Genomic DNA, 22,183 nt, shown 5'->3' with positions numbered 1-22,183 from the left:
ACTTTAGTTTTAAACCCTGGCCATAACCCTAATATGGTGCCCAAATCCTATTTTTAATCACTAGTTTAAAACCCTTAAAATCCTTTAAATCCCTAATTTGATACTGAAACTCAAGTTGGAAACACTACTTGGAAACCTTGGTTATACTTTAAATGCAAAATCTGGAGCAAAACCCCAGTTTAGAAACTTTAATTCGACGCTAGGCCAGCCAGTAGCAAATCGGTGATGGCAGTGACAACCGCACCCGCTCCCCCCCGTCGCCATCAGACGGCAAAATCTTTTTCACTCTGCGTGAATGTGAAGAAATGAAAGTACAAAAAGGGGGAGGGACGTTTTTAGAGTCAGCTTTTATGAAACATGACGGAAAAGCGGCTCGTATGAATCATTCATCGCCGTCGCGGCTCCGTATTTGCTTTCAAAGACGTGGCGAGCGCCGTGCTCCAATTAGAGACATTGTCCCGCCGTGCTGCCCACATTTTTGGGCTCCTCGAGCACAAGGAGAAAAAAAAGATGTTTCACCTTTCCAGGCCTTAAAGATCTTTTACAAATGATGAAAAGCAAGCGCTTGGAAGTCGCCGGCTACCATTAAAGAGGTCAAAATATTCATTTATTAATGTGACGGCGTTAACTGTGCCGCTTTGGCTCGTGAGAAAGAAAGAAAAAAAATTGCAGGGCTCGCTATTAACTGCCAGGGAACTCCTAGCATAGTCAATCGCTCTGACGTTTTTGATACGGCCTTAAAGACCTTTGAAGCCAAATCACTAGTTTGAAACTATAGCTGCAATTTGAAAAAAAACCTTTAAAACTCTAATATGAAGCTGAAACGCTAGTTGAAATACTTGGTCATAGTTAAAAACAGTTTTCAAATATGTTTTGGGCTCCAAATGATCCTAGTTCAAAACCTTAAAAACGCTTTAAAATTCAATTAAGATCATTTAAAGTCAAAACCCCAGTTTGAACCTGAAATCCAATTTGGAAACCCCTAGGAGTGCCTGAATTAGGGGTTTCCAATTTTTTTTCGAGCTGAGAGCTACTTTTTGTTATTAACGCAAAGGGCACCCAGTTTGATTTTTTTTTAAACTTGTGTTATTACTATGTTATTGCTAGGTTAATTATTGGAAGTAGGGTTAAATGGACAGTCAACCGCTCTAAAAACTATTTTACCCCAAAATCAACATGACCCAGCACTGATGAACACCGATTCAAAACCATAAAAGCATTTCAAAACCCTAGTTTTTGTCTGAAACCCTAATCCGAGCTCTAACCTTATCCTTAACCCTAATATGGCGCCAAAACACAAGTTTGAATTCTTAGTGGAAACGCATGAACTGCTATAAAACCCTTATTTTATGCTAAAACCCCAGTTTGAAACACTAGTTTGAATCCTAAATATACTTGAAAACCTCAATCTGAGTCCAAAACCCTATTTTGAGACGCAAATTTTGTACCCCACATACGCTTGGAAGTTTGAATTTTGGGCTGAAACCCTACTTTTGACCAGAGTTCAGAACCCTTAGAAAGCTGGAAACCCTCATTTCTAAGGTAAAATCCAGGTTGAGACATACGTTCTGAACTTTAAAACTTTGATTATAGACCAATACCTTATTTGACAACCAAATTTGGAACCCTAAAAATGCTTCAAAACATTAGTTTAGAGGGCTGAAATGCTAAATCTAGCCCTAAACCCTAATATGGTGCCCTTTAAAACATTTAATTTAGCCAAAATTGATGTTTGAAACCCTGAAAATGTAGTTTGACACCTCAAGTTTGCAACCCTACAAACACTTTTAACACCCCATTTGAAGCAGATACCCTCTCTCCAAAACCCTGAATGAACTTTTACAACACTTCCATTAACGAGGTCAAAATCTTCATTCATTAAAGTAACGGCATTAACTGTGCCGCTTCGGCTCGTGAGAAAGGGGGAAAAAAATGGAGGGCTGGCTATTAACCACCGCGGCGATATTGAACAGCTCTGACATTAACGATATGGTCTTAATTGAAATTCCGTTTATGACTACAACATAGATTGTCTCTTCAATAAGAGTCCTCTACTGACCAAATTGTTCAACTTTGTGCTACCAACTATTGAGGCACTATAATTATTGATAACAGAAGGATATAAGACAGTTATCAGCCCAATTAAAAAAAATACATAAAAAAGACCCTGGAAATTGGTAACTTTTAGCCATGCTGTAATATTCAATCAACCAACACAAATCATTTGAAATATTGAACTATAGAAGCATTTATATTTCGAGAACAATTTCGTTTATAAACAAGTAGTAGCAAAATGTTGGTTGTGTCTCTCTCTGTGTCTCTTCGAAATATACAAGCGGCACTGGAGAGACACAATTGGTTACTTTTAGCCACCCTATAGTATTTAATCAGCTGTCACTACTTGTTTCAATCATTCTAAGTATTTAGAATTGTCTTTATTGTCATGGCATGCATGCAACAAGATTAAACATAGCACAGTAAAACATGTAAGAGTATTGGAGAGAATCGAGATAAAAGACCCCAAAAAATAATAATGACAACAGTGCTTAGAAAACAGGTCTGAGTTATAATAATGAAATGAAAAATAGTGCATCGTAACAATAGCTTAATTTGGTCATGTTTCTTCTCTACCTCTACATAATTAATGTGTAAGTAACACTGGGGGGTTTGGCTTGTTGAAATGAATCCAACATTTATGTTCCGTATTTAATTAGATTTCCATTTTACATAAAAGTCGTAGCACAACTTGGTCATTACTCCTCTCTATCTCTTCATAATGTGTGTGAGGCACTGGAGAGACAAAATGAGTCATTTTTCGCCACTTAATTTCAATCAGCTGACACGAATTGTTGGAAAGATTTCAAGCATTTTTGTTGGGAAAAGAATTGCATGGTACAATGTATTATATTATACAACTGTTTTTATTGCAAATAATAATAATAATAATTAATAATTTCCTTTGTATTGTCATTCTTTGTAAGAACGAAATGTCGATACACCTGACCCGTTGTAGCAAGCCGATGCAGCCGCAGCCAACAGAGGGCGCCGCCATTTTACCAATGTTATAAGTCTTAGGTATACAGTGGAACCTCGGTTCTCGACCATAATCTGTTCCAATTCTTTGTAAGAAAACCGATTTGTACGATCACCGATGCCGTTTTTTTCCATTAAAAGTAATGTAAAATTGTTTTAATCCGTTCCAACACCCTGAATGTTTATCTTGAATATTTGACGTAAAGCTAACCCAGCCTAATCGTACGTTCGCGAAAGATTACGCTAACATGAACGTGTAAAAATAAAAAAATCAGGTCGTTTACACGTCATTTAGCACCCGGGTCTCCACAACAAGTGGTGAGCTGTTAAAGGATAAAGAAAATAATTATGAATAGGATTTCTTACCGGTCGCTAGAAGCCATGCTGTATTCCTGAAAGAAGGGAAACTCGCACAACTTCTTCATATTTTGCTATTATTTCTTTCTTAAATGCAATAGTTGTACACACTACTCCTCTTTTTTTACCTGTAGCAACTTTTCTGCTTGCACCAACCTTCTTCCGAGGCATAATTAGGGGTTAAAACACTCCCTTCGCCGCTTTTGAAAAACCAAAACAGAAAAGGAGTGCGCGTTGCCGTGACAACAGTTCTTCACGAGGGGTGGGGGCAATCTACACTCGTACGCCACTCAGCGTCGCCCATAGCGTACCGGCGTTCGAACTCCGATTTTTTGAACGAAAAGAAAAGCAAGAATTTCTCGAAATTTTTGGTCGAGAACCGATTTGTTTGAACTGAGAGGCGTTCGAAAACCGAGGTTCCTCTTTAGTTTATTCTTTCTGTTTGTAATATAGAATCTGAGATGTTTTTATATGCTCTGCCTAAACAAAAAATTACAAACTCACATGGTCGTGTCTCTTCTCTACTCCTTCACAATGTGAGCGAGTGCCTTTTGCAACACTATAAATATTTAATTGGCCGACACTACTTGAAGATTCATATCATTCATGTGCCTCTTTATACTATATTTTGATTGTCAATAGAAGTAGTAGCACAACTTGGTCGTCTCTCTTTTCCATTTCTCTGTAATGTGAGAGGCACTAAAGAGCCATGAAAGTGGATCACTTTGAGGCACACTAGAGTATTCAATCACCTGACAAAACTTTATTTTCCTAATTAAAACCATATTGATTTTTTATAGAGGTAGTAGCACAACTTGGTTATGTCTCCACTTCGTAAATATGTGCAAAGCATCAGAAAAACACGATAATCAGTCATTTGACTCCACGTTGTAGTATTAAATTAGCCGACAGTACTTATTTTTATTCCCGTTATAAACATAGTTGCACGACTTGATGGGGGCTCCTCTCTAACGCATTATAATTTTGCTTCAGGCACTTGGCCGTTATCAGTAGCATGGCTTGGGATTTTGTGATTACCAGAATCTTGATTCTAGCCAGTACATCGAATGTTTTTTCTTTTTTTTTGGTATAGTATGTAATTATTGGCATGGGTCTCCAGTGGCAGTATTTTATCAGTTATCAGCATTGGTGATCGTGCATTCCTAGTTGTGACCCCTCCCAAAAATGTCTTCAAATGCAATCATCTCCATTACTTTACTTTTTTTTTTTACCTGACTAAGTTCTTTTGAATCCAGACAATAAATCATGTCGGGTTTTTTTAATAGCTGCCAATGACTTTCTAATGGCGCAATGGATTTTTCATGCCAAAGATCGATAAAAGTAATACTGGTGCTGTCAATAGTTACCATGGCAACAGGTAGAGCACAAAACAGGATGTTTTTTTGTACATACCAAACTGAAAAGGTTTGAGGTGAGCCTCCGTCAAAGCCTGCCTCCCAGGATATGTTGGCCTGACGAACTCCTGGGGAGATCGACAAAGAGGTGGGGGCGTGGGGACTTGTTCCTGCAGGTGGCAATTTAATAAGTCAAAAAAAGTAAAAACCAATATACAAAATAAAAAATTATGTGTGTAGCATTTTTTAGACCACAAAATGGTTATTAGTCTTTTTGGGGAATTACAGGAATCCAAACAAGAGGCATCAGCACCTCAGTGTTTTCCTGAGAAAAATGGGCACTCACACAAAAATACAGTAATATACAACCGTAAAACCTTGTGTATAACGCTCAGGCAAACTTTGTTATTTATTTTTTGGGGTAGAAAAAATGTGCGTTATACACAAATAAATATGGTACTTCAATTGTTTAAAAACAAAGAGTTGCTCGCACAACATTTTTGGCGGGGATCCAGAGAGCAGGGAATTACATTCACGGGTGAGAAAAAAAAAAAAAAGAGAAAAGGCAGGCATCGGCACCTCTGTGTTTACCCAAGAGAGAAATCTGCGGAGTCTGGTTGCATTCTTTAAACAATAGATAACAATCACTAGAGACATTATTTTGGGGCATTCCGGAGAGGATAGATTACAATAATCAAAACAAATTGACAAGACCATGCATCGGCACAGTGTAATAGGTGGAGTGTGGCTATGTTGTTTTTTTTTTTTTTAATATTTAAAAAAAATCGCTTGCGACATTCTCTTTAGGGAGTCTGGAGAGCAAGGAATTACAATAATCCATAAGAGAGGAGATTAAAGCATGCTATGAAATCTCCATGTTTGCCTGAGAAAGAAATGGACAGTCCCGCTATATTCTTTAAATGATAGAGCTCAATCGCTTGAGACATTCTTTTTGCGGAGTCTGGAGAGCAGAGAATTAAAATACTTGAAAGGAGATCAAAGCATGCATTAGCATCACACTGGGCGGAGTAAGGCTAAATTCTTATAGTAATACAAACCATTCACTAGCATCATCGTTTTGGGGAAATCAGGAGGGCGTGAAATTCCAATACTCAAAACTGCTACCATGCCTCAGTGTTTGCCTGGGAGAGTTGGGCAGGTCTAGTTATAAACATTAAATGTTAAAAAAACAAACTTTTTGTCGGGGAGCCGGAGAGCAGAGAATTATAATTGAAAGGAGATAGAGGCATGCATCAGCATCTCTGTGTTTGCCAGTGGAGTCTTGCAATTTAAAAAAAACATTCACTAGCAACATTCTTTTGAGGAGTCCGGAGAGCATGGAATTAAGAATTAATAAAAATAAATAAATAAATTCTGTTGTACGTGTTGCACTCACCCAAGACGGAAACTTGAGTGAAGGCTCGGACTTGTGCAACCCTGTTGGAGACTCGACATTCCCAAGTGCCGTGGTGGTCCTTAACCAGGGGGCGCAGCAAAAGCGAGCCATTCGTGACGGAATAAACCAGACGGCGTGTGCTGTTGACCTTCGTAAACAAAACACGGGTTCGAAAATGTTTTGGAGAAAAATGATAACGGTTCTGGTTTACTTTGGACCAGCTGACTCGAAGCGTGGGCTCGTTCCGGCCTCCACATGGGACCAGCAACGTCCTCCCAACCTTTTGGCTGTATTGGTCTTCAGGCACTGAGCTGATGGACGGGGGGTCCTGACAGGGTCAAAGAAACACATGAACGTATAGTAGACCCCAGGAGGTTGCTGTGACCTCGGCGCAAGACGTTTTCGTCCTACAATTTGGAATAAAATGTTTCGTTTACAGAATTTTCCCCACTTTACAACATCAACAACAACTTATTTCGCATTACATGCGTCCCTATTATTTATACCAGCTCAGTAGCCTAGATGGTAAGGCGCCCGCTTTGAGACTGGGAGGTCGGTGGTTCGCGCCCCGGCCGAGTCATTCCTAAGACTTAAAAAGTGGTCGGCGGCGCCCTCTGTTGGCTGCGGCTGCATCGGCTCGCTACAACGGGTCAGGTGCAATCGACATTTCGTTCTGTGTACATTGTTACACAGAATGACAATACAAGGAAATTATTATTATTATTATTATTATTATTGTATGCGATTGGCAGATGTCACGTCAAATACAGGTCTGCCATTGATTTAAGTCCATACATCATAAAGATGCCGACATTCTATTTAACTCCTTTCTCTCTCATTCAGTTCAAAATCCTGTGTGTTTAATAAAGACTGTGCTAGTTAGTGTGATTTTTGGGTATGGGCCCAGAGGCTTGCAGTGATGCTAATGGTAGAAGTAAAAACATAACTAATGGAAACAGTCTGATGATCTTGAGATCCGAAGAGGGCACACAAATTGCTACCCTCACTAAGGAATAAAACCCTAACCAATGGACAAATGGGACTATTATGATCAAATTAAAAAATGTATTGAATGCGGTTTTTCAGGCCATTAACAGTAAATACAATTTCCCCTACAGTAGACCCCCCAATATATGGCATCTTCGCTGTATGACATTTTGGCAGCAACTATTAGAAAAGTAGGTGATAAAAGTAAGGAAATGTTCTAAAGCCATGAAAATCTTTGCAAATGGAAGTTTTCAAATCAGTCTTCATTTGAATCCGCCATCTCCTCCTAACAGCCCCTTACATCAACCCACACCTAAGGTAAAGAAATTGACAATTTTCCTTTATTTGTACATTTATTTATGCAAGTATATCACACATAAGTAGTACTTAATATATACTATTTTGTAATTTTAATATTTAGTATTTGGGCAACCAGGGGTTCGGAACACTACTTAGCATAGGCCTTTATGCCCACCATTTTACGGCAATTTCACTTTAAGTTACCCAACCTCAGAACTGCTTCTTGTCCTATCGTGGGTCTACTATATAAAGATGGAGCCACTGGCAGCAGAAGCACAATGAAGGTATTAGCTGAAGGATGAATTAATCCTCAATTAATTCTAATTAACTCCTATTGTTATGCGTCCCTGGGGGGCAGCTACGCCCAAATTAGGGAAAGAAAGGTCACTAAATGTCACTTTTTCTTTCGTGTGACACTACGGATGATTGAAGTCAACAAGAATGTCGCCAGGAAGTGCGATCTGCGTTTTTCAACTGCCATTAACCATGAAGTAGAAGAAAGAGAAGGGTTTTTTTCTTCAGTAACTGTAACCGTTGCTAGCAGAGAGCTTACCATCAGGATGACCCGAGTGGGTTTCGATTGGCCGGCAGTGCCGTAGCTGTTAAACGGCATGCAAATGTAAATGCCCTCCGCGTCCTCATTGACGGCGGCCATTGCCAGGTTGCCGTCCGGGGTTAGCGTCCAACCTGGATGCTGCGTACAAAAAAACAACAACAAAGTCAAAAAACATGTGATATATCATAGCCAATAATTGTGCAAAAGAGTACACAAATTAGACTGGAGATCAAAATTAAAGAACAATTCACAAACAATCGAATACTTGTGAAAAAAAACGTGATCTTTGCTCCTCAAAAACTTAAGGACATTTGTTGCATCTATACCATGCTACTACAACCCTTTTTCATAAAATTGATTAGGCAAAACATGTATTTTGCCTAAAATGCAATGTCAGCCCCCATTAAGCTGGCATTCTAATAGTGAGTTTCACTGACTGTTCAAGATGGTGGGTTGTTCTAAAATGACTGAAAGCGTCCGGCAGCAGGTTGTCCAGATGAAAGGGATGACCCTCTCAGCCATAGCAAGACAAGTTGATTACATCCAAATCTGAATATCGAATCTTAACAAAAATACAAACTCATTCAAGTCGCCCAAGAAGGCTGGCCGTCCACAGAGGACAAATGCAAGAGTAGAGAAGTCACTGCGGAGGATGTCAATGGGTAATTGTTTCCACACTGCAGCTGAAATTGCCCGCCAGTTAAGTGCTGAACATGATAAGGATCTGTCTTGCAATACAGTGTCTTGCAGTTTAAGAGCATTTTGACTGAAGGCCCACACTGCAGTGACCAAACCTCTTGTTAGGAAAAAATCGGTAAAGGATTTAGCATTGAAGTAATGGCATGGCCTACACAGAGTCCTGATCTCAACCCATAAGAGAACCTCGAAAAGGATTTTTTGTAGAGGGAAGAGAATTGTATGTATAAATACTATCTAAAGCGACGACTAATCTATATTTTAGTAAGTAATTTTAAAAATGGTACTGCTGAATTTTGCAACAGCTAAAGGCTTGCAATATTCTTTTTAGGGATTCCGGAGAGCAGGGAATTACAATCTAAACAAGTGGAGATGCAACAGCACTACTATTTTTGCATGGGAAACCAATGGGCGAAGTCTGGCTATATTATTCAAATAATAAACTAGGGAAACCAGGAGAGCAGAGAATGTCAATCATTAAACGAAAGGCTTCTTATTTACCAAGGAAAGATCCAGCGCTTCGCCATCCTTGGTCCAATCAACACGCAGGAGAGGAGGCTGCGCTCTGGAGGGGCAGCTGACCTGGCCGGCCAATCCGGAGGGGAGATAGGTTTCGGCGGGCATATCCAGAACCTGGGCCGCGTCTAAACATCCGAAAACAAATTAACGCCATTCAGGATTTCTTTCACACGCATTTCGCACATCACTGACAAATATCAGTTTTAAATCTAGTGGGGAAATTAGCACAGAATTAAGATTAAATCCAAATTAGGACATCAAATTAAATAAAGACATGTGTATATAAAACAGATCCGACATAGTTAGGACTCACGCATGACTGTGAGAAGGGCAGAGGCAGTGGGTGGCGTGTGCAGGCCGTTGGTGGGCGCGCAAGTGTAATTTCCGGAATCTTCCGGAGTCAAACTGGAGATGAGAAGCGTCCCATCCACCATAATCTTAACGCGTGACTTAAGTGATCTTCCCCAGACAAAAACAAAACAAAAAAAGACTTCCATTAGCAAATATACCTCCTCTGGGATACAAATGCATTATTAAGAAAGATTTTGATTTCTGAACATGAATCAAACTTAAATTGTATTTTTTTATTTTATCCAGCTTTTCAAAGGTCTGCAGTTTAATTTTTGATAAAAGCATTCTGCTTTTTATTGCACTCGTTATGTTGCCCAGATAAGGGGGCCATTATGCATTTTCCATTTTAATTTCCAAACCTTAAAATAAAAATGAAACAAAAAATTGGTTCACCGTATTGCATTTGGGTAATTGTATTAAATGTAAAATACTGTGATTCATTATGATTTTAATGAATATAATAAAACAGTAGTCAGATAGTACATCATTCTCCACAGAATGAGCTGCATTCAACTTTGTCATTTTGATAGTAGGCTAATATAGCTAATATAGACACATATTCATTTTAAGGCTTATATAAGGCTTTTATTTTTTTGCGGCTCCAGACGAATTTGTTTGTTTTTTGGCCCACTATGGCTCTTTCAACATTTTGGGTTGCTGACCCCTGACCTCACCCATAACTATTAAACCCAGACCCTCTAATCCTAAACCTGCAACAATAGCCCCCTAAGCATCCAACCTAACCTCGATTCCGTAACTTCGACCCCAAACCCAATAACTCTAACTTTTTAACCCATAAGCGTCCAACCCAACCATACAACCATAACTCTCTAACCCCTAACTTTTCAAGCCTAACCCTTCAACCGTACCCCTCAACCCTATCCCCCTTACTCCCCAACCCTGACCTCGAAACCCTAACTCTCTAACCCTCTATACCTAAAACACAAAGTGCTAACCCTTAGTTTCAAATCTTAACCCAAGCCCTAATCCATCTAAACTTAATTCTCGAAACCCGATGTATTTAACCCAAACCCTCTAACCCTTGCCCCCTAACCATCTAAACCTAACCCCCAACTCTCTACCCCAAAACCCCTAACCATTACTTTTTAACCAATGAGCCTCCAACCCTAACATTGTAATGCAACTCTCTAACCTTATCCTCTAATTCTGCCTAACCCTACAACCCTAAACCCTAACTCTGTTACTTTCTAACCCCTAACCCTCCAACTAACCCCTTAACCCCAAAGAAAAACAAACCTAGACAAAAAGACGACATACTCACTGTAGATGGTAGACATTTTCCCATCCTTTCATCCAAACGTACGTCATGTTGGGAGGGTCAGCCACAGCCTGACATCTGAGAAGTGCATCCTGTGATGCGTTCAGGGACATACTTTTGGGGGGGGACACAATGACCGGGGGGCCTGAAAATAAAACAGCTGAGTGAAGCAGCTCGTATCATATTATACGGCGTGAGCTGATATTAATAACGTTGAACTTGAGAGTCTTTCGCTCCCCTGAGATGATGCAAGAAGCAGCAACTTGAAATTGCTTTTGCTGGCAGATGCAAATTTTTCCCAGGGTACATGAAGGCATCAGGCGGACAGACTGTTACCTACCTTTGACCTTGATTTTCGTCTGAATTGTGACGTTTCCCTCAGAGTTGGAAGCGTGGCAACTGTATTGTCCTGCTGACTGCATGCTCAGCGACGTCAAAAGTAAAACTTGTTCCTGATAGACAGAAAAAAAAAGTTATTATAGAACTAATTGACAACTAAATATGAGGTCACAGTTATCAGTTTCAATCTTTCCAAGTTGACGTTGCTGGATTTTACATCAAGCGTCTGCGGCAATCGATAGCTCGGAAATAATTCTCTCGAAACCTTCTCAAAGTGTTGAAAGAACAGCGGAAGGTCAAGTGCAATCTCGGACGTTTCAAGTCTTTAAAGGCTAAGAAAGTTCGACATATCCAAGCGTGGAAAGTGGGCAAGAGTAATTCATTGGCTTCCGCTCAAAGGCTATTTTGAGGTTACAGCGAAAACACATTAGATAATTAAAACTAAAGTAGACCCTGGGATTCGGCAACCCCGCCTTACGACATTTCACTAAGCGGTGTGGAATAAAATATTATTCCAGCCTCTCTGTATGGTATTTTCCCCACTATACTACATCAGCAAAATATTATTTTGCGTTCCAAAATTAATAACTTAGTTACGTCTTCAAGATGCGTGTGTAAGTGGACATCATATAAATTGATACTTTGCTATTGGTTTGTGTAAATCGTGAAAATGCAGATATGCAATTGGGAGCTAATCAACAATGGTTTCTATCCCCCGCTATACAGCATTTTTACTTTTTAAGCCACAACTTATAACAGAATAATTTTGTATCCAGGGGTTCTACTGTATACATTTGCTTTTAGGAACAAATACAGATATTTTAATACCATACCCTTTCATGGCCTCTTTGAATTACGGTGACATCCTTTAGCCAAGTGATGATAGGAGGAGGGTTTCCCTCAGCGGCGCATTCAAGGGAGAGGATACCTCCCACAACGCCCTCAAGCAAAGGAGGGGGATGCTTGCTGAAGCTCGGGGCGCCTGGAAAACAACAAATGATTTGAAATGATAATAATAATAAAAATTGTGTGTGTGTGTGTGTGTATATATATATATATATATATATATATATATAAATAACCACACACAATAAGCATGTCTGAAAAATTGGCTTCACAGTGAGCAACAGGACACTCCATTTTCCCCCAACCTGGAGAGGGTGGCTGGAGATCGCCCACCTGCATCTAAAAAGTGGCCACATCTACACTAAAGGTTATGGGGTCATTGGAACACTCGGTCATAATAGTAAGATGTTGAAGTACACTCCTAGCTAACTTCTGTAATAAAAATACATAAATATATAAACTCCATTTTGACATCGATGGCACTGAGTGTAACTGAAGAATCCAAACGTGTTCGACTCGAAAATGTCTATTCTCGGAATGTTCTATTACAGTGGTACAAAAGTATGTAAAGCTTTTGGAATTTCTCACATTGCAGCATCAAACCCTGATCAAATATGATCTGATCTTTGTCAAAATCACACAGATGAAAAAGAGTGTCTGCTTGAAATAAAAGCACGTAAACATTTATAGGTTTCCATATTTTAATGAGGATAGCGTGCAAACAATGACAAAATAGAGGGGAATAAGTAACTTAACAGACGTCACAAAGATGAAATAACAGTGTCTGCTTTAACTGAAACCATCCAAAGAGCAATTGTTTTCACATTTTAATAAGAATAATACACCAATGCTGCCCAAGACACACCACAGGAAGTGGTGACCCTAATCCCCAGGTGATAAAGGATCCGTCTGCTGTGGAGTATATAAGCAATGACAGAAATGGCAAATGACAAACCATGACTGAAGGAGGAGGAATAATGAACTGAACCCTCTTACTCAGGGGTCGGAAACCTATAGCTCTTTTCATACGTACATATGGCTCGCAGAGAAAATATGACTACAGCACATTACTCAGAGATTTATTTTGGTACCTGCAACACCAAAGCAACACTTTTACAAAAATGGTTCAGTCCAGTATGTATAGGGCACTTTCTTAACTACAATGTGCAGTCAGGGTGTCACACTTAATGGCGTTGTTTTGGCAGTAGGTCACAAAGAAAAAAATAGAGCTCATTAAACTATGCATGTTCACTGCTGAGATACTTTATAGTGAAAACCCACAAACTGAACTTTAAACACGTAAAAATACCAGCAAATCCCTCAGAGCAATTTGATTGGGTGAGCGGTAGAAGTGGGCGGATCCCTGCACACAGCAGAAGGCACTCCCTTCTTTCTCTCACTCAGTGCAGTCTGCGGCAAAGGCAAATATGAAAATATACTTCTCATTTTCAGTACTTTGTGACATTTTTACAAAATAACTTTTCTTGCACCTTGTATTAAAACAAGTATATAGGACAAAAATGACATTCAAAATGAGCCTAAACACTCTAAAGCATAGGTGTCAAACTCGAGGCCCGTGGGCCCGACGTATAATATATTCGGCCTCTGAAATCATTTTATATGCATCTACTACAATGGCCCAGCAGAAAACTTTCAAACTATAGGTCCAAATAATGCAGAACTTCAGCAGCTTTGACACTAAAAGACTTATTTGAAACATTCCCACATCGATCAGGTTAGCTTTAGTCTGACGAGCGCAGCGACTTTTAAAACTATCTACTGACAAACAACACGTCAGCTAGTTGAAAAATAAAGACCCAAAAATGCATGAACAGTGAGTCTTTTGTGTTAGGAAGCGGAAACACGGCATCTGGGCACGACCTCCTATATCACAATGTAACAAAAGGCTAAATGGAGAAAAGCAGGGTGACATTTCTGTTGCTATGGGTTACGCGGATGGTAAACCCTCACAATGGCAGAGAAAAAGATGATTCCGTAAACTGAGTCTTTCAAAACCGATGGGAAGCTGAATACATGTTTGTTGATATACATATGTGCCAATCTGGCCGTATATAAGGAATATAATGTAACACGGCACTAAGAGACAAATCATCAGGATAAGCTAAAAAAAAAAAACAAAAAAAAAAACACGTAACGCAGAGCAGAAGATACAGAAAGTTAAAGAGTTAAAGAAGAATCTAAAGATCCAGCAGGTGTTTTTCACTAAACAAAATCCCAAAGTAAAAAGCACAAATTTTATTTGTATTTTGATTGATTCATATTTTTTCATATTTTGAATTGGTATTGTGTAGACAGCAGATATTTTTATGGACAGCAGAGTATTTTAAGTGATTTAATGTTTAAGTTTGTTTATTCTTGAATAATATATTTTTTTAATTCAAATTTATGTTAAAAAAAAGTAACGTTTTTGTTTATTCAATAAACATTTATCCTGTTTGGCCCGCGACCAAAGGTGTGGTTTGAGTTCTGGCCCTCTGTTCAATTGAGTTTGATACCCATGCTCTAAAGTAACTGTTGGAGGGAGACACATTTTAATTGGTATATTATTGATATGGGACACATGCTCTGGCATTAATATTCCATAGATTTGAGCAAATCATCAAATGACACACAGTGAAATAAAATGTGTTAAAGAATTACCTTTTGTCTGAAGAGAGGGTTTGGCTGATTTGTTGAATTTTGTCTTAAACTATACTTATGACGTGGCTCTCTCAAAAAAATGTTGAAAATATTTTTGCTTTTATGGCTTATTGGGTCGAAAAGGTTACCCTCCTCTAACTCTTCAAAATCACACCGATGGAAAATCATTCTGTCAACTAAAATCTCCCAAACATTAACAGGTTTCCAAATTTAAAAGAGTATAGCGTGCAAACATTGACAGAGGGGGTTGGGGGGAAATAGCTAACTAAACCATCCTCTCTGAGGCTTGCTCTTTGAGAACTTTAAATTAGGTACAGATACCTTTTTGCTAACATCACAGATGCCCTTATTCCCCGTTTCAGCTTGACTTTATTTTTTTATTTGCCGCTTTATTCCATTCCGTCGATGCGACGTAAACGTGGCCCCCCCAGGGAACGTCGTCAAGCTCATCTCTGACCCGTCAATCACGTATCTTGCAAATGTCAGCTGGACAAATCGAAATAAACAATATGGAAATTTCCTTGCAAAAATATTTTTTTGTTGGGAAGGAAAAACATGGAAATTTCCAGCAGGCAATCGCAGAACCTCGGATGACATTTCAGACTCTAATTACATGACGATGATGTCAAATTGTGGAAAATTTCATTCATATGTATAAAAGTACTCAATGAGCTACTTACAGCATGAGAAGATGCACGGTAAAAATGCTATCAAAGTTATTAGCCAGATAGGAAAAAAAGGCAGACAATGAGTCACTTTTAGCCAGGTTACAATATTCAATCAGCCAACAACAACTTTTAGAAAGATTTGAAGTATTAACATTCCTCCTTGTACTAGATGTTGATTTTCTATAAAATACTACAACTTGGTCTTGTGTTCTCTATACATCTCAGTAATGTGCACGAGGCACCAGAAATAACGAATAATTGGTCATTTTTAGCCACGCAATAATATTCAATCGCCCGACACAGCTTGTTAGAAAGATTTGAAGCATTTTTGCTCCTTATCCGGATAGATTTTGATTTTCTATAAAAGTAGTAGCAACATTTTGCCGTGTCTCCTCTATACCTCTTCGTAATGTGCACGAGGCACCAGAGGTACGATAATTGGTCATTCAACGTCACAATATAAAATTCAATAAGCTGACACCACTTGTTAAAAAGATTTAAAGCATTAGCAGTATAACTTGAATGTTCTCCTCTTAACCTCTTTGTAATTTGGTCATGACCCTGAAGAGGTCAGGCATAATTAGTCGCATTGATCAGGATGTTTACAGGTTGTTGTACAAATTTTTAATTTCTAAAGTAGTATGGAGTAGCACAACTTCGTCGCGTCTCCTCTCTACCTCTCTATAAATTGCATGAGGCACAGGAGAAAAACAATACAGGGTCACTTTTAGCAACACTATGTAATATTTAAACAGCTGGCATAACTTATATAGATTATAAAAATTCCAAACATTTATTTTCCTCATTAGAATAAATTTGGATTTTCTATGCAAGTATTAACACAACTTGGTCATGTCTTCTCTCTGCCTCTTCTTAATGTGCACAAGGCACCAGAGACGCACAATAATTTGTCACTCAATGCCATCCTATAATCTTCAATCAGATGACACTACTTGTTGGTAAAATTCAAAGCATCTGTGTTCTTTACGATATTTTTCTAATTTTATAGCACAACTTGTTTATGTATACTCTCCACTTCATCATAATGTGTAGTACCTGAGAGCTCTGCCATAATCAGATGCATGGCTTAGGATATGTAGAGGCTGTTGTATAATATTGTGATTTTCTAGAGAAGTATGGTTGTGTCTCCTCTCTACTTCTCTGTAATCTGTTCAGAGGCACCAGAGAGCAGGTGAAATTGTACATGCTTCTGTCAGTAGGGCGAGTTTTATTTGATTTATGGCTTTTTTTTGTCTGATTTGGTCTGTGCACGAACGCAGTCTTAATTAAAAGTGAAAGCGGCCCAATCCACAAATAAATGTCTCAATCGCAACACAAAGAGTGCAAAGTTTCACTGCCCTAAATTAGCTGTAATTACCCAAACTTGACATTTGGATGATGTAGTTTGTATATTTATTTAGATTGATTCGAGTTACAAATGTGTACCGCAAATGTTATGGTACTTCATAAGAATGAGTTTTACTGTTTTCTAAGGCAAAGCATTTGTGACATTCAGTGTTGGAGCACTTATACTGTATAACATATGGCACAAAAATAATTGGAAGTGGCATGTTTTTTTTTTCTAAATATGCAATGCAATAAAAGACGAATAGTAACCGTGCATCCCTTGTATAAGGAAAAGAGGAAACAAACTCACCATTGACAGAGAGCAGAATCCAGGTGCCGTTTCGATGCTCTTCCGTGGGCGGCTCCAACAAAAGGATACGACACTCGTAGCGGCCTTGGTCATGTAGCCTCACGCTCTCCAGCTTGAGGGTGCTGACGTCCACCAAGGACACACGTCCTGCACAAAAACAGTCACATATTTAGCAAAGAAATGTTGATTTGTGCAAAAAGGTGATTTGGTTTTGACGTGACCTGCAGGTATGATAACGGTGCAGTAGGCAGATTTTAAATACACTGTTGCCGGGTAACAGCTCCCTTGAGATGTGAGCTCCAAGTATCAAAGGGTATTTTAATATTTGCGGTGGCAACCGATGAAACGGTCCATTTGAACAAAGCAACCTCTCCTAACTCGCGTTAAAAAGAGCAAATAAATGAATGTGCAGATTAAGGTTCAAAGTTCCTGGGGCTGGCTGACTTAGAAGCCACCCACCCAGAATTTTGCACTTCCAAGTGGGTCAAGTGCTCAGACAAGATTTAAAAACAAACAAAAAACAACCTTTGACACCCTTGGTGCTTGATAAATAGGTCAGCAGAGCAGCACAGTGAAAAAGTTGGGAGAGGCAGGTCAACACACGTCACTGATAAAAGAAAAGATAGCGTTGTGATGACGACAACTGCTAGCAATCAAGATTATTTTTCTACCATTGGTTCCATTAGCATTCTACCAGATTCCTTCCTTTTCGGCGGCCAATCCGTTCTATAAAACCCCCACCTTAAGACATTTTCACTAACAGTTTGGAAAAAGATGTTTTTTTAGCTATATTTCCCCCCACTATACCACATCGACAACAAATGCTTTGACATGCTCAAAAAAAGTACAAAATTCAAACTTTGAAGTGTTCTAAAATGCCAGTCTGTTATTGGTCCACGTCATATAAAATGGGGGTCGGCGGTTGGTTTGCATCACTGCATTACTGCAATTATACCTTGCTTTAATATACTTTAGACGCCCAGGAGTCCCAGGCTCTGGACATTTTCAATTTACGGTGTGGAGGATTATTTTTTCGGCCCCTCGTTACAGCCATTTCGCCACTATCCCACATCTACAAATTATTTTGCATCTCTAAGATGCCCATTTGCTATTGGTCAACGTCATGATAAATGCTGGTTTGCAATCGGTTTGCGTCAGAGCATCATGAAAATGCTGATATGCTATTGGCTGATCTACCCACCAAAATGCCGTTCTCTTTTGTCATTCAGTTAGCAATCTTAAGTGTTTTGTAGAGTGCAAGTTTCTACAAATATTGGCTGTGGGTAATGTGTATTGGCTCAACTACTTCCCACAACGCCTTTACATTAGTCACTTCAGATTTCTAAGTGTTTCGTAAAGAATTTGCAAGTAGGTGCAATAAAATATGTATTTCTTTTTTCTAGTTTTTTTTTCCCGCTATGGGTCTTAAGGCTTGCATTGATGCCAAAGGAAGAAGCAAAAACATGATAACCATGGAGACGAAGCCTGCGATGATCAAGGAATACTAGGGAGGCATGTAAATCATTACTCTCGCTAAGTTGTATAGTCGCAACCAATTGTGGTTTCGAATTCTTATTAAAAAAATATGAGGCCATTAAAGCAATTAAGTCTTCAAATCGGTTTGAAGTTAAATCTGCAGTCTCCTGCCCCCTCTGCATCTACCCAATAAATTCACTTTAACAACATGTAACTCCAAGCTTGGAAGGCCTTAGCTATGCATTAGCATAGGTTTTTATCACTCACTATACAGCAATTTTACTTTGTGGCCCCCATCTCCATATGGTTTCATGTCATATCCCTGAACTCTACTTTATTGAACAAAGTATCTCATTTCGCATTGTGGACAACAATGTGGGCGTTTCCACTTTTTGGGCCTGAGATAGAAAGCAGCCTTTGGATTTCACCGATTTGCCGATAGACTGCCGTCGAAACAAACATGAGTCATCCCAGCGCAAACATCGGTGTGGGAGAGGAAGCTAGGTGTGAAATGTTCGCATCTGTTCCTCGCCGATTGTGATTGGATTGAAGCGCTAAAAGCACTAAAAGCACAGCGAGACGGCTGTATTTATTTTCCATCAAGTACGAATGCGAGGAAGTGGGTGGGGGGTCACGTGGCCAATGTTCACACAGCTGACACAAATCCTCCTTTTTTTCTATCGAAAACCAATATATGCTAAATCTCTCTGGCTTTGTGCGCAAAGAGATACAAATCCATTTAATCCCGCACATTGGCAAGTTTATCTCACGATGACGGCATACTCGATAGACTAAACTTCCCGATTAACTGGGAATTGATTCGCTGGAAAATGTCATAGAATGGACACACAAACATGAGTGGAAAGGCAAAAGAGCCGGGCACTTTCCCTTGGGCCTTGTTCAATCCTTAAAAAAAAGACAAAGGACAATCACAATGGATTTACGCACACAGGCAGTTTGGCATCGGCTACTTACACTCTCCTTGCTTTGCTGCTCTTGGATTTTATTGACAAGGTTTGAAGCCCATGAACATGACCATAACACGTCATATGGTCCTTTCTTTGATGGGGAATTTCCCAAGCCGTATTACGCACCTTGCAAGTCTCACGACAAGAAGATGAGGCCAAAATGAATGAGGCCTATAAGACTAGTAAATTAGTTAATATATAATGACTACATGTGTCATGCACCCTTCATGTCTTATGAAATCAAGGTCCTGTGACACTATGAAAAGGCCAAAAATAATGAGGCCCATAGTAATACAGGTAAATGTATAATGATTACATGTGTCATGCACCTTTCACGTCTTGTGACACCAGAAACAGGCCAAAAAGAATGAAGCCCATAGTAAGAACCTGGATGCCCTGTGACACCAGAAAATCAAAACCTAGAGTAATACTAGTAAGTCAGTAATGAGTTAATGCGGAGATTATAATTCATGCGTTTGTTACCTTCCGTCTCGATTACTGTAATGCACTACTCTCCGGTCTCCCGAAGTCCAAAATCAAGAGCCTTCAGCTGGCACAAAATGCTGCAGCGAGGCTTTTAACAAAGACAAGAAAGTTTGATCACATTACCCTGATTTTAGCTAACCTGCATTGGATCCCTGTTAGCTTAAGATGTGATTTTAAGGTTTTGTTGGTATTACACCAACTCATGCATGGACATGCTTTCAGATTTCATTTTCCCCTGTGTTCCGGTCCGGAGCCTTCGCTCTGAAAATGCTGGTCTACTCATGATCCCAAGAGCCAAGAAGAAATCCGCAGGTTCTAGACCGTTCTCCATTCGGGCCTCCGGTGCTGTGGAATGCTCTTCCCCCTGAGATTCGATCTGCAACCTCAGTGGAAATGTTTAAATCTAGGCTTAAAACACACTTCTATTCTATAGCATATGAATATGCTATATTTTATGTTGACAATATCTGTGTATTATTTGCACTCATGTAGGTTTTAGATCAGGGGATCGTGTCATAATAGTCTGTGGTTTGCAATGATCTGTGGTCTGTGCAGCCCTTTGTGATTAAGGGCTATACAAATAAACATGACTTGACTTAATATATAAATGAACTAATTAAACTTTATTTCGAACATGAGATAAAACAAAAACAAAAAAAGTCAAAAAACAAAAACAATTTAATGTAACATTTCTCACAAGGAATAGGAAGAAGCATATGCTTATTTAATCCTACCCCTTTGACTTCATAATTGTGTCTCACCGCTAGATTTCCTGTGCATTTACATATAACACTAACAATTATACATATGAACATGGGTTTATATTACAAGACAATCGGGAAATAATAATAATAAAAAAACACATTTTTATATATGAGCTATACAAAAAGTAGATCAAAACAAATCAGATAAAAGTAGGTAACTAAAGAAGAAGCACGAAACTATATTATAAATAATATGAGAACAATATGCGTCATGAACCATTTACGTCTAGTGACAAAGGTAGAGGCTAAAAGGAATGAAGCCCATAATAAAACTAGTAAATTAGTTATATGGTACCTATAAGCATCAAACACCCTGCATATTTTGTGTCGCCAAGAAGAAGCCAAAAAGAAAAAGGCCTATATTAGTATTCTACACAATTTTTGAGACAAGGGTTTTGTGACACCAGGAAGAGGCAGATGAGAATGAAGCCTATAGTAATACTAGTTGTCACACGTCTTTAATGTCTTGTGACACCAGGAACAGTCCAAAAAGAATGAAGCCCATAGTAAGACGCTGCAAGCCTTGTGACACCAAGAGGAGACCCAAAGAATGAAGCGCATAGTAATATTGGCATATGAGTAAATACAGTATATATATATATATATATATATATAATGCATCAAACACCCTGCAAGTCTTTTGAATACACGAGGAATATGTAAAGAATGAGGACCATAGTGAGACCCCGCACATTTTGTGACCCCAGAAAGAGGCAAAATAGAATAAGGTCCCTAGTAAAAAAATAAAAACTTGATAACTATATGCATAATGTACCCTGCATGTCTTCTGAAACCACAAGGAAGCCAAAAAGATATAAACTCATAATGAGACATTTCACATCTTGTGACACTAAGAATAGGCCAAAAAGAATGAGTAACCACAATGATAAGTACTAAACATATAAGAATATAAATCTTTGACAAAAGGTAACAAGGACACCAAGAGTGTCTCCAACCCCCCCTGACACTTGAGTAACTGACCCGAAGGGAAATGTAATCCACACCTGACCTGTTGTTCTCTCAAGGGTGATTTACCCATCATGCACCTGTTATTTCCAAAGCCAACATTACAAAGAGGCCTTTTCAAAGTGAGTCCTTTTTGTCGAAGATAAATTTACCGTTCTGTTATTGTTGTGGGTTTTTTTTGTCCCTTGAGCTGGATGATTTACGAGCCCTGCCACTTCACACAAACATCCTGAAGTAAATTACACAATAAAGGTCAAAGAAATTTGGTGGAATAACAGCATGTTTTCTTGTTTCACACGGTAACACCAAACCGGTGCCAAAAAAGCCAGTGTTTGTTTTTGTTTTATTACTCGATTTAGCTTGAGTCCATTTCACAAAGGTAGTTGAGCAAAAAACTAAAATTTGTGAGCCCGAAAATAAAAGAAACATGACGTTTTTCCGGTTACAAACGCGAGACAGAGGGCCAACTATGAAAGTTTCACTAAGATAAGTCATTTGAGATCTCGATCAGTTACCATAGTAA

At 39.0% G+C, this 22,183-nt stretch overlaps 1 protein-coding gene across 5 annotated transcripts in view; it reads right to left on the bottom strand.

Annotated features, from left to right (window-relative positions):
• The window catches only part of LOC148350279 (protein turtle homolog A-like), a 46,632-nt gene that overhangs the window by 11,059 nt on the left and 13,390 nt on the right, over nucleotides 1-22,183 (bottom strand). For all 5 annotated transcript variants that reach the window (XM_088320258.1, XM_088320260.1, XM_088320259.1 and 2 more), the window contains exons 4-13: nucleotides 17,001-17,147; nucleotides 12,002-12,150; nucleotides 11,170-11,281; nucleotides 10,833-10,974; nucleotides 9,513-9,658; nucleotides 9,182-9,324; nucleotides 7,982-8,122; nucleotides 6,353-6,469; nucleotides 6,142-6,289; nucleotides 4,804-4,915 (exon numbers count right to left, since the gene is read on the bottom strand). In XM_088320258.1, the coding sequence (XP_088176384.1) occupies nucleotides 4,804-4,915; nucleotides 6,142-6,289; nucleotides 6,353-6,469; nucleotides 7,982-8,122; nucleotides 9,182-9,324; nucleotides 9,513-9,658; nucleotides 10,833-10,974; nucleotides 11,170-11,281; nucleotides 12,002-12,150; nucleotides 17,001-17,147 (1,357 nt within the window). The remainder of the gene's footprint in view (nucleotides 1-4,803; nucleotides 4,916-6,141; nucleotides 6,290-6,352; nucleotides 6,470-7,981; nucleotides 8,123-9,181; nucleotides 9,325-9,512; nucleotides 9,659-10,832; nucleotides 10,975-11,169; nucleotides 11,282-12,001; nucleotides 12,151-17,000; nucleotides 17,148-22,183) is intronic.

Source organism: Urocampus carinirostris, chromosome 16 (assembly GCF_059441175.1).
Source record: "Urocampus carinirostris isolate Australia breed hairy pipefish chromosome 16, RoL_Ucar_1.0, whole genome shotgun sequence".
In the NCBI taxonomy this organism is placed as follows: Eukaryota; Metazoa; Chordata; class Actinopteri; order Syngnathiformes; family Syngnathidae; genus Urocampus; species Urocampus carinirostris.
This window is presented reverse-complemented; position numbering and strand designations above follow the sequence as displayed.